The sequence below is a fragment of the Haliaeetus leucocephalus genome, unplaced genomic scaffold (genome assembly GCF_000737465.1).
Source record: "Haliaeetus leucocephalus isolate CR32 unplaced genomic scaffold, Haliaeetus_leucocephalus-4.0 Scaffold338, whole genome shotgun sequence".
NCBI classification, from domain to species: domain Eukaryota; kingdom Metazoa; phylum Chordata; class Aves; order Accipitriformes; family Accipitridae; genus Haliaeetus; species Haliaeetus leucocephalus.
In genome coordinates, this window is record NW_010972774.1 from 38483 (window position 1) to 49925 (window position 11443).

Sequence of the window (11443 nt, forward strand, 5' to 3'; positions counted from 1 at the left end):
CCCAGCCTGGCACAGGGTGACCGTGGACCCCCCCCCCCCCCCCCCGCCCCGGGGCCCCCCCCGGGGGGGGGCTCAACCACCCCTCAGCGGGGTGAAAACCAGCGGGAAGGGGCGTTTTCTGCCCGGGTGGGGGGTTGTTGGGGTTGGTTTTTTTACACCCCCCCCGCTGCGGTGTCGGCGGGCAGAGCCGCGCCATCATCCTGCGACAGACGCTGCTCCGCGCCGACGGGCTCCTTCCCCGGCCCCGGTGACCCCTTCGACGTGGCCGGAGCAAAACTGGGGCGGACGGTTTTCGGAAGAGGCCGGCGGCTGCTCGGCAGCGGATCTGACATCGGTGGGACGTGCCGGGCGGTCTCCCGGTTCCCCAGGAACGGCGCTCGGCTCCGGCAGAAAACCGTCCCCCCTTCGTGTGTTTTTTTTTTTTTTTTTTTTTCCCAGCGGTCACCGCTGCTCTCCCGGCGTTTTTATCCGGCGCTGACGTCATCTTTCCATGAGTTTTCCCCTTGGCAAACGCAGCTCGAGTCGCTCCAAAGGCCTGGCCGGATTTACGGCCTCTGGCCTTTGCCAACGGGTAGATCAGAAAGACTTGCCATCCCCCCAAAAAACAGCAAAATTTGGTGGGGGGGTTGGCCTAGAGACATTTGTGGCTGGCGGTGAAAGCCCGGGGGGGGGGCCACTGGGGGTTGGCAAGACCCCTGAGCAGCGCCGGGAGCTCGTCACCCTCCCAGGTACAGCGCTGGGGGGCTGGAAGGCATCACCCCCCCCCCAGGTCAGGATGGGACCCCTCTCTGGGCAGGGTCCTCGGGGTGCTGCTTGCTCTCCCAGGGGGGTCAGAAACCATTTTGCTGGTACCGGCACCAGCATGGAGCTTGGCAGGGGGTGAGAGGTGTGGGTGTCATGGGGTGACACCCCCCCCCCCAGGGGGGCTCCGTGTCTGTTTGGGCTCCTGGGGGAAGCGTTTCCAGTCACCCCCAGCCTCAAAGCCGAGGCTGGGATTCCTGTGGGATCGGGAAGCGGCCGGAGATGCGAGGAGGGAACCCAGCGCTGCCGAGGTCTATCTCTGGGGTGAGCGGCCGCCACGCGTCTCCCCGTTGTCACCGGTGCCGTTCCGTGTCGCTCAGCTGTCACGGCTTTACCGAAATCACCTGGAGCGGAGCCGTGGGCTGGCCACAGGGATGGAGCGCAGCTGGAGGACCCGAGCCGGCCCGGAGACGTCGGCGAGGAGCGATGGCTGCCTGGGGAGGCTGCGGGCTCAAGGAGACGGTGATGGGGGACGGAGACCCCTGAGCCTGGGGGAATGGATGTGCGGGGGGGGCTAAAAATAAGGGTCCGAGCTGCCGTCGGGTTCCCTCCTGGCCCCGAGAACTCTCCCTTGACCGGTGCGGGCACAGCCCAGGCAGCTCCGGTGGTTGCAGGGAGGGGAAGGGTGGGAGTGGGACTGGATGTGGTGCCGCCAACCTGCAGGGTAGAGGGTCGGTTTTAGGCTCAGCTCTTCTCTCCATCCCTTCTGGGGTCTTGATGGACGTTGGGAACGAAGGTCTGGCCAGAGCGTTGGGGAACGGCCAGAGCATCGGTCCTGGCTCGCTGGTGGGAGCCAGGAGCTCCCGGTGGTGTCAAAGGTGCTGGGAGGGAGCTCAGGAGGGCAGGATGGCTCCATCTGCCCAGCGCCTGGATGAAAGAGAGGGGTACGGTTTCACGCTGCCCTAAAAAACCCGGGCTGAGACCAAAGGAGAAGAGCAGGACGCCAAAAACGAGGATTCGGTGGGGCCGGGAAGCAGGACAGGGGCCTGGCGTCGCACACGGGCAGGTGGTCCATGCCTGGAGCCTCTCGCCCTCTTCTTTCCCTGCTGGAAAATGCTGGTGGTTGTTACATCGATGCTGGTGCGGGGATTTCTGTGGAAGAAACCATTTTAAGCGCCGTTGGGCGAGCGATCCCTCAGCTCTGAGCAGCAGCAGGCGAGCTTTGGCTAATTAGAGACGGCAAACGAGTAGCCTGTGAAACTCCCGCGTCTGTCATTCTTATCTTTGTTAAGGCTGCTGTGACGCTTCCATGGTTAATTATCACACTCCCCAGCCAGGAGCCTCGTAAGAGATAATCTGCGTGAAGTCCGGCAGTCCCAAAGTTTATTATTTCTTTTTAACAAAGATAAGAACGCGTGTTTTCAAAGGCAATTAGTGCTTTCGCATTGCTGTCACTCTAGTATCTCTTGAAGCAGCCCAGCTTTTCTTTCTCCGGGGGAGGTGAGGGCTGAAGTGCAGCTTAAAAACCTTGGGGAGGGGGGTCCCCCAAGTCACTGGGGGTGTCTGAGCCCCCGGTGCTCTGCCAGGAAATGTTTTTGCAGGTAAAGGTGCCATCGGTCGCTGCTCCGGCCGCCGGTGCCGCAGGGGGGCAGCAATTCCTTCCGCAAGCAAAAAAAAAAAAAAAAACCTGCTGAATTTTGCAAACTGCATCATAACCCGCCTTCCTAAAAATAGCCTGGCTTCCCTGGCACTGCTGGGAGGTGTCGCAGCCTGTCGCGACGCCCGGCTTCGTCAGGAGACAGCGAAGCCTTGACAAATAAGCACTGCGGCCGCTCGCAGCTCCGGCAGAGCCAAATAAAAATCCCCGAGCCGGAGAAGCTGGGAGATTTGTTAAGATGTCGGCAAGGCCGGCCGGCTTCTGGCTCCGGAGGGATCCCAGCGGCTGCGGGATCGCCGTGCTGTGCTCCAACGTGTCTCTTGCATGTGGCCGGGGTGGAAGTGGGATGGCTTCTCCCTCTGCCGCCGCCTCCTCCCCCAAAATAAAGAGCCCCCAGGGAGGTTTGTGGGTACGGCTGACCCTCAGAACGTGAAGCGTGAGCGTGCTTCGAGCGGTAGGAGCCTTGATTCTCGGCTGTGCTGAATTTGTGGCTGTCATCCCTTTGGGAATAGAACGTGAACTGGGATGGGGTGGCTGGCGCCTCGATGGCTCGTGTTGCGTCTCCATCGCCCGGACTGCTCCTCCTTCCCCTCCCTTCCGAAACCAGGCTGGTCCTGGGCGTCACTCACTCCCCCCCTCCTCTCTTTTCTCTCCCCAACAGCTAAGAAGAAGAACAAGAAGGGCAAGACCCTCACTCTGACGGACTTTCTGGCAGAGGATGGTGGCGGCGGCGGCGGCCCGACCTACATCCCCAAACCCGTCAGCTGGGCCGATGAGACAGACGACCTGGAAGGCGACGGTACTGTCCTTGCCCAGCTCGCAGATCGGTAGAACGCCGATACCAGAATTCTGTGGCGTTCAAGAAAGAAGCGCTCTGCTTCTGGGCTGTGAGGGATGCGGAGGCAGTTTGTCCGATCCTTCCCCTTCTTACACCGCTGTGGGGTGGAGGAGTGGGGGGACCGCACGGGAAGTGTTGGTAACCGCAGGGCCAGGTTTGGCCGTACGCTCGGAACAGCCAGTGACCCAGAACAACACGCCCAAACGTTGTGAAATTTGCTGGTTGTTTCTTTTCTGGGGGGTAATTAGGGCTCGGAGGGCAAACCGAGTTCTCACTAGGACCGAGACACGCGGTCTGGTGAAGGGGAGGGGGATTTGCACCGACGCCGGGAACAGAAATGGGATAAAGAGCTTTCTGTTGGCCAGCAGCAGCGCCAGAGCAGAGCGGGCAGAGGGTGTGCAGATTCACCAAAGCCTGGGAGTTCACCGGTGAGCGCGGTGACCTCCAGCTCGGCAGCGGCAAGGCATTTTTCCCTCTGAAAATATTAATATCGAGCCACGGTATTTTTCCACGAGACGGGCTGTAATTCAGACAGGAATTAATCCCAGGAAGGCTTAGTGCTTTATTAAACGGGTCGCGGGACTAAATGGCAGCTCTCCTTTGCCGTTCTAGCCTGCCTCGGTTTCTCCTTGGGGGCTGCTGGTGCCTTTGGGGCAGCTGCTTTTGTGCTGGGTCAAAGAGCTCGGCGGGATGAATTTCAGGGCTTTAACGTGCAGCTCCTCAGCAGTAAGGCCGCTCTTGGCACCCTGCGGCGAGGACCATGGCGTTGGCAGTAACTGGTCCCTAGTTGGGTGGGGTTTTTGGGTGATTTGCCAAATTTCTCTCTTTAGTTTCCACCACTTGGCACAGTAACGATGATGACGTGTACCGGGCCCCTCCGATCGACCGCTCCATCCTGCCCACCGCCCCGCGGGCTGCTCGGGAACCCAACATAGACAGAAGCCGCCTCCCGAAATCCCCCCCCTACACCGCCTTTCTGGGAAACCTGCCCTACGACGTGACGGAAGAATCCATCAAGGACTTCTTCAGAGGACTCAATGTGAGTAACAGCTCAGAGCCCAGTCTGGGCGGCGGGGCAGGGCAGTGCTGGGGGTAACATGGGCCGTAAAGACCGTGATTTTTGGAGGCTGCAATCCCCGTTTGCGCTCTGCTGGCTCCGTGTGTTGGTTCCTGCTTCGCTGCGGATCAGCTGAGGCAGCTCCCGGCTCCTGCAGGTATGTCTGTGTCCGGAGCTGGCTGTGAGGGGCGGTTTCCAGACGGCCGTGGCTGTCGGATTGCTTAATCTCAGGTGAGTCGCTTGACTGCCAGCAAGCAAACAGGCGTTCCTGCTGTTTCAGCCACGACAGTGACGGAGCGAGAACCCTTTTAAAGCAGGTGGCTGGTGCTTCTCCTGCTGAACCGGGCAAAGAGAGGAGGTTGGGCTGGATCTCGGGGTGATTTAGGGTGCACAGCTGGTGCCAAATGCCCACCCAGCTGCTCACTCGCTCCCCCTCAGTGAGACAGGGGGAGGAAATAGGACGAGAAAGTTTGTGGGTCAAAATAAAGGCAAGGAGATCACTTACCAATTAGTCACAGGCAAATTAGACTCGATTTGGGGAAAAGGAAATTTATTACTAATTAAAATAGACTTGCTATTCCCTGCTCCAGCACCTGGAGCGCTGCTGACGATGAACTTGGCCTTCCTTCTGCTGTTTCTCACTCTTCTTTTCCCCTCCTCCTCTGCCCGTCTGGCATTTTCTGCCCTTTCTTAAATACAATTTCATGGGGGTGCCATGGACTTTGCTGCTGGGCTGCGCTTCGGCTTGTGCTGAGTCTGGCCCTCTCAAGGGGTTTCCCAGCCGGAGCTCGCTCAGGAGATGTCCTGCCCCGTGGCTGAGAACAGGAGACGCTCCTGGGGAGCCTGCGACTGCCATGACAATATTATTTTTTTCCCCGCTTTAAGAACGTTGGAGCCCTTGGGTTATTCAGGGAGGAGGCGGGGAGAGCGAAGGCGGGACAGCAAGCGGCGATGGGAAATGGCCGCTTCCCTCCCGGAAGGTCAGCCTGGGAAATGCAGCTGGAGTCCGGCATTCCCCGCGCGACAGCGAGCTGTGCTGATGGCAGCAGATCGCTCCTTGTGGGCAGAGCCACGCTGCTTACCTTGATCTTTTATTTTCAGCTTGTTTTTCTAACCTCTCGCACCCGCTGAGGCAGCATCCGCTCCTCCTCGGAGAGTAATAGCGTGGGTGCAGCTCCCGTAGAGGAGGAGGAGGGAGCTGAGAGGCTGCAGCCCCGGCCAAATCTAGGCAGAGGGGTCAGTGCTACGCAGGAGAGCAAGAAGCAGAGCCCGATGGTGGCCCTCACCCCCTGCAGAAGTCACTTGCTTCCCATCCGTTGCTCATTCTCCCTTCCCAGCCTCTCCCGGCGCTGGTCCCATGCGGCTCGGCTGAAGGCAGTTTGCGCCTTCCCCTTTTGCCGGCACATCGTGAGCTCCGCAGGCTGCTGCCGCTTCCCGGGGCTCTGAGCAGGGAGTCACCTGGGAGCCGCCACGATTTGGGAACCTCAGTCTGGCAAGGAGAGGTTGTAGAAGGTGTTAGTGCAGGGGGAGGTCGGAGGGAGCCTGGAGGCGATGCCGAAGGCTCCGAGTCCTCACCGGAGGTGTACATAGAACACGCGGTGGATATAAACTGGCAAAGCCAGCAAGCTGTCCCTGCAGCCAGAGGGCTCGTGTTGAACATGGAGGGTCTCGGTTGAACAGGTCCAAAACTCAACAGGGTTTTTTCTCAGGAGCCTGGGCCGAGCTCTGAAAGCGGGTGGGAGGCAAAGGGATGGCTCCTGCTGGCTCGAGGAGCCGGTGGCCACGGGGTTGGAGCCTCGTTCGTGGGGCACGGGGCAGCTATCACCCGCTGAGCAGAGCTCTCCTGGCCCTGCGGATCGGTTCCAGCTGCAGCTACTGGAGATCTGCAGCTGGAAACCTCTTGCCCGTGCCAAATTCCTCCCTCCAAACAAGCGTCGGAGGCGCTTTTAGTGGGAACCTGTGGTGCGTTTGAAGGGGGAGTTGAGTGTCCCTGCTTGTCACCAAGAGGATTTATTCATTCCGTCCCTTGAGAGTCATGAGTTGCGGTCTCGGATATCTCATTCCTTGCCCGTCGTATTAACATCGGGGAGCAAGAGTCCTAACGAGAGCTTTCCTCTTCTCTCTGACTGCAGATAAGTGCTGTGCGTTTGCCGCGAGAGCCTACCAATCCGGAGAGGTTGAAAGGTTTTGGTTATGCTGAGTTTGAAGACATAGAGTCCTTGTTCCAGGCCCTGAGCCTCAATGAAGAGGTGAGTCCCAGTCCCCAACGGAGCAGGGCTGGTGCATGCCAGCCCCCGAACACCCTGTCCCCAGTCAGATCCGGTGCGTTCCTGGGCAGCCCTGGGTGCTAGAGATGCATTAAGAGGTTCCATCTTGTAGAATGATGGCTGTCCCTGCTTGCGAGAGACTTAAATGGGGAAGAAAGTGCTTTTTAAGGCCATCAGGGTCCCGGGAGGAGCCCCATGTGGCACAGGCTGCCTGTTCTGTGCTCAGGCATCATCCCGGGATCAGCTCCTCTCGCCCCTCTGAACGTCTGCAGGCCGCAGGGCTGACTTCTCGCTGTCGTTTTCAGTCTCTAGGGAACAGAAGAATACGAGTGGATGTTGCTGATCAAGCTCAGGATAAAGGTGAGTATCTGCTGCCTCTTGATCTTCCCGTCGCCTGTCTCGGTAACCACGTCTTGTGCCGGGTTGGTGGTGAGCCATGCTAAGGAGGGACAAATCGCTGTCGTCACGACGCAGACCACCAGGTCTGAGCCCCGCTCCAGATGTTTTGCCTGCCGACACTTATCTAATAACGCTGCGTTGGTTCCTCCCACGCCCCCATACTGTCCCTGCCGCGCTAATTGCCTCAGCCAAGGGCTTTTCAAAGCGTCGGTGTCTCCTGCTGATAGAGAGCAGTGAACTCGGAGAGGCTGGGCTGTGCTCCCGCTCGGTTCGCCGCTGACAGCTGCTCTCATCCCTGGGAGCTGAAATTGCCTTCCCTTCTCTGGCAGATCGGGACGATCGCTGCTTTGGCAGAGATCGGGATCGCTTCCGTGACTCCGAGAGGTTCGAGAGTGACTGGAGGGCCCGTCCTGCCACCACCGATAGCTTTGATGATTACCCGCCCCGCAGGGGTGACGACAGCTTCGGAGACAGTGAGTTGGCAGGAAAATACGTGTGATCCTTCCGTTGCTGTCCTGGAAGGGTGGCTGAGGCGATCTGAACAAGGACAAAGGAGTTGGGCTGTGGCTTCCCTCTGCTTCTCCCTTGGGCCAGCAGATTTCCCACAGGACTTGGTGGTTGATTCCCCTGCATCTGTAGCCCAGAGCTGAATCTGCCACGTCTTTCCATATGGATAGTTTTTCCTCCTTTCTGTTGTTTTCCCTGAAACTCTGCGTTACCTGGACATCCAGGTGTGCTTTTTTCTGCCCTGTCTGTGATCAGACGGTGACAGGGCGGCCACCCAGAGCTCATTCCCCAGCTAGGTTATTGTAAGGGCAAGTGGGTCAGTGCCGTCTCCCGTCCTGAGAACGGTCGTGAGGTTTTCCCACTTCCCAAAGGGATTTGTGACTCTGCCACAGTAACGAGCGCAGGAAAATCCTTGCTGGTGTCTGTCACCTGAGCGTTCGGGGTAGAAGGATGTGCCCCGCTCACGCCGGACCCCCCTTCTCCTGCCTCCAGGGTATCGGGATCGCTACGATGATCGGTATCGTGATGGTCCGCGGAGGGATATGGACCGTGGCTTTGGGGGCAGGGATCGCTACGATGACCGCAGCAGAGACTATGACCGAGGTAGGATGGTCCTGAGGGATTGCCAGGGCGGAGAGGGTGAGGGTGAGACTCTGCCACGGCAGACGAGCTGCCCAGCATGGCCTGGTTCCCCTCCCATACCTGGGGAAGGCGTGTGGGATGATGAGCCGTTGCTCTCCCTCTCCAGGCAACTTTTGATCCCTGGCCTTGCCCTGGTCCTTACCAGAGCCCCGGTCTGGCCCAGATTTTAAGGTCCTTGGGTGAAGAAGACGCTGGCCTGCAGGAAGGCTTCCTGCTCTGTGCCCCGCCGGCCAGGGAGGGATCAGGACTCACCGGGAAGGGTTTCCTTTACTCCTGCAGGCTACGATTCCAGGATAGGCAGCGGCAGGAGGGCCTTTGGCAGCGGGTATCGCCGGGATGATGACTACCGAGGCTGTGGTGACCGCTACGAAGACCGCTATGACCGGCGGGATGACCGGATGGATAGGTGGAACTCCCGGGACGATTACGGCCGGGATGATTTCCGCCGCGAGGACAGAGGTAACGGCTTTGTTGGGGTGGGATCCGCGCTGAGAGCAGCTTGGGGAGGGATCCATGCTCGTTCGGGGTGGGATCCGTGCTCGCTCGAGGTGTCTCTGCTCCTTCCCAGGTCCCACCCAGAGGCCGAAGCTGAATCTGAAGCCCCGGAGTGCACCCAAGGAGGAGGAGACCTCCGTGGCCCCTGCGCCCCAGTCCAGCCGGGCTGCCTCCATCTTTGGGGGGGCCAAACCGGTGGACACGGCTGCCAGGGAGCGGGAGGTGGAAGAGCGGCTGCAGAAGGAGCAAGAGAAGCTGCAACGCCAGCTGGAGGATGATAAGAGGATAGAAAGACGACCCCGAGAGAGGTGGGCTGGGGCCAGAGGAGGCTGGGGCAGGGCCTTCGGGCTGCCTGGCAGCAGTGGGCTGTTGGGCTTAAAACCTTGGCCGGTGCCAGCCTGGCACCTGGGGGATGTCCAGGCTGCGGCGTGGCCCCTCGGACAGCCCGAGGAGCACAAAGTCACACTGGCAGTGGCCCTCTCTTCCCCCTTGACCTTTCCTCTTGGCAGCAGTGCTGATAGCGCTCCTCGGGGTGCTCTAAACCCACTCACTAATCCTCTTCCCTCGCCGAGCACCCCGATCAGCCCTCTTTCCCCTCCCGCACAGGCATCCCAGCTGGCGAAGCGAAGAGAACCAGGAGCGATCGCGGACGGGGAGCGAGTCCTCGCAGACCGGCAACTCGGGGCCCCCTGGCACCTCTGTGGGAACCGGCCCGACGGGCAGGAGTAAGTAGAGAGCTGTGGGGGCCCCGGCTTGTCGCTCGTCCCCCCTCTTGCAGCTTAGCCTGTGACCCTATGTTCGTTCGTGTCTCCCCTGCAGCCACGCGAAGGAGGGAGAGCGAGAAGTCTTTGGAGAACGAGACGTTCACCAAAGAGGATGATGCCCCTTCTCCCAGCTCCAAGCCGAAGGAGGAGAAGCAGCCCCTGAAGGTGATGCCGGCGCCACCGCCCAAGGAGAACGCCTGGGTGAAGCGGAGCAGCAACCCCCCTGCCCGCTCGCAGAGCTCAGATTCGGAGCAGCACTCTCCTACGAGGTTGGTGCCATGCCGGGGACTGGGGGGGGGATGTCCAGGGCCTTTGCCCTCCGGATTTGCCCCCTGCCAGGAGGGTGGGAGATCCAGATCCAGGGATCAGATTCTGTCTCCCCAGGCAGTAAACGGCTCTCCCTGCTCCATGGCATTGGGATCATCTTCTCAAGGTCTTGATCTTGTTCATCATCATCATCTTTTTTTTTTTTTTTATTTTTCTCTCCACAGCGGCAGCCAGACGGCACCAGGCCTGCCCTTGGAAGATGGGGCACCCCCGAAGAACGCCCACAGGAAAGGTGAGACTGGGGTTTCACCCAATGCGAACCGCTCCCGGCTGGAGGAGCTGCCGTTTCGCAACTCGAATCTCTGCAAACGCAGCTCCCAAAACCGTCCCCCTTGTGGGGAAGGGGCGCAGAGCCCGGCCGAAGGAGTGGTCCCAACACCCTCCAGCGGCCGTCATGTGGTGGGGGGCTGCCTGCGAGACCTCACGGCCTTTTTCTTCTCCCCCCCCCCCCCCGGGAGGAGAACAAACCTGATGGGGGACGGGAGAGCGGTTCCAAGGTCCGAAGCGGGAGCTCCAGCCGTGGCCCTGGAGATTCAGATAGGTGGGTGACCCCGGGCTCTCCCCGCAGCAGCTGTCGGGCTCCGGAGGGGTCGCCGTGTTGCCCCCCCGGTTTGGGAATCGCCGCGTCGCCATCCCCTGCCCTCCCTCTGGGCACCATGGGGTCGGGGTTTGGATCTGGTCTCCGACTAACCGGCCTCTGGCTCTTGCAGGAAAGAGAGCAGGAAGGATCACGACTCGCGACCTGCATCTGAGCCAAAGAAACTTGACGAGAACCCCCCCTCCGTAAGCACCTGGGGGGGGAGTGCTGGGCCCTCGGGGTGGGATTCGAGACCTGGATCGGGCTCCCAGCGGTGCTGGAGTTGGCTCCCCTCGTGTCCTGGTTTGGGGTTTTTTTTTTTTGGGTCCGCTTTGGGTTTTTTTGGGTCCGCTTTGGGGTTTTTTCTGCACGTGCTAAGGCGAGGGAGGTGTGAGCAGCTTCGCTTGTGCGTAACGGGGCTCCCCCCCCTCCCTGCCCGCAGTTCAGCCATGCCAGCAAGTACGCTGCTCTGTCAGTAGATGGCGAAGATGATGGCGACGATGAAGAATGCGCCGAATAAAACCTCTGGGCCCTTGCGCCGTCTCCCAACCAGCCGCCGCCGTGGGATCATTTGGAGAATTAAAAAACCAAACCTCTATCCAGACAAGACAGAAATAAAACCTAAAACTCACCATCTCCTGGAGACCTTTCTTAAGCTTTTTAAATAAAAAAAAAAAACCCAACCAAACCCCAAAACCAAACCCCCATGTGCTGCTGCAGCCAAAGGAACCGGAGCAGGGAGGAGCGAGAGTTTTTTGGGGTTTGGGTTTTTTTTTTCGGAGGCAGTGCAGGACGGAGCCCGGTGTGTTGGGTGGCTGAGGAAGAGCTGTGGCCTTCCTCCCTGGAGTTTTTGCCAGGCCCCCCCCTCAATAAACCTGAAGGTAGGGCTCCACTGATTTGGGCACCCGGATCTGGCCTGGGATTTGTCTTCACCAGGGGGGGGCTGCGGGTGCCAGAGGGGGCTCCATGCCCCACACCTGCAGTCGGTTCCTGGAAGGCACTGGCATCCCCTGGGACACCTTCCTCTTCCTCCTCCTCCTCCATCACAAGTGTTACCCCCCCTCTTCACCCCCCCGTGTACCCCCTTTTTCAGGCACAAGCTGCCCCAGACCACCCACAGTGGGATAAACCTGTGACCCCCCCGCTCCATTTTTTTCTCTTTTAGCAGTCTT

At 59.9% G+C, this 11443-nt stretch overlaps 1 protein-coding gene across 1 annotated transcript; it reads left to right on the top strand.

Moving 5' to 3' along the window:
- The first annotated feature begins 2636 nt into the window (after positions 1-2636).
- Positions 2637-10896, top strand: EIF4B (eukaryotic translation initiation factor 4B). Its single transcript, XM_010571520.1, has 15 exons — positions 2637-2739; positions 3006-3197; positions 4067-4275; positions 6426-6542; positions 6866-6920; positions 7289-7432; positions 7959-8069; positions 8388-8567; positions 8677-8911; positions 9210-9328; positions 9423-9636; positions 9859-9926; positions 10148-10235; positions 10405-10477; positions 10714-10896. The coding sequence occupies exons 1-15, from the start codon at positions 2637-2639 to the stop codon at positions 10789-10791; spliced, it is 1986 nt and encodes a 661-aa protein (XP_010569822.1). The 3' UTR covers positions 10792-10896.
- The last annotated feature ends 547 nt before the right edge of the window (positions 10897-11443 follow it).

Excerpts from the sequence above, each read along its gene's own strand:
- EIF4B (XM_010571520.1), top strand. The coding sequence starts at position 2,637 with ATGTCGGCAAGGCCGGCCGGCTTCTGGCTCCGGAGGGATCCCAGCGGC. Across the intron at positions 8,568-8,676 it reads TTTCCGCCGCGAGGACAGAG|GTCCCACCCAGAGGCCGAAG; the intron begins GTAACGGCTTTG and ends GCTCCTTCCCAG. Across the intron at positions 9,329-9,422 it reads AACCGGCCCGACGGGCAGGA|CCACGCGAAGGAGGGAGAGC; the intron begins GTAAGTAGAGAG and ends TCTCCCCTGCAG.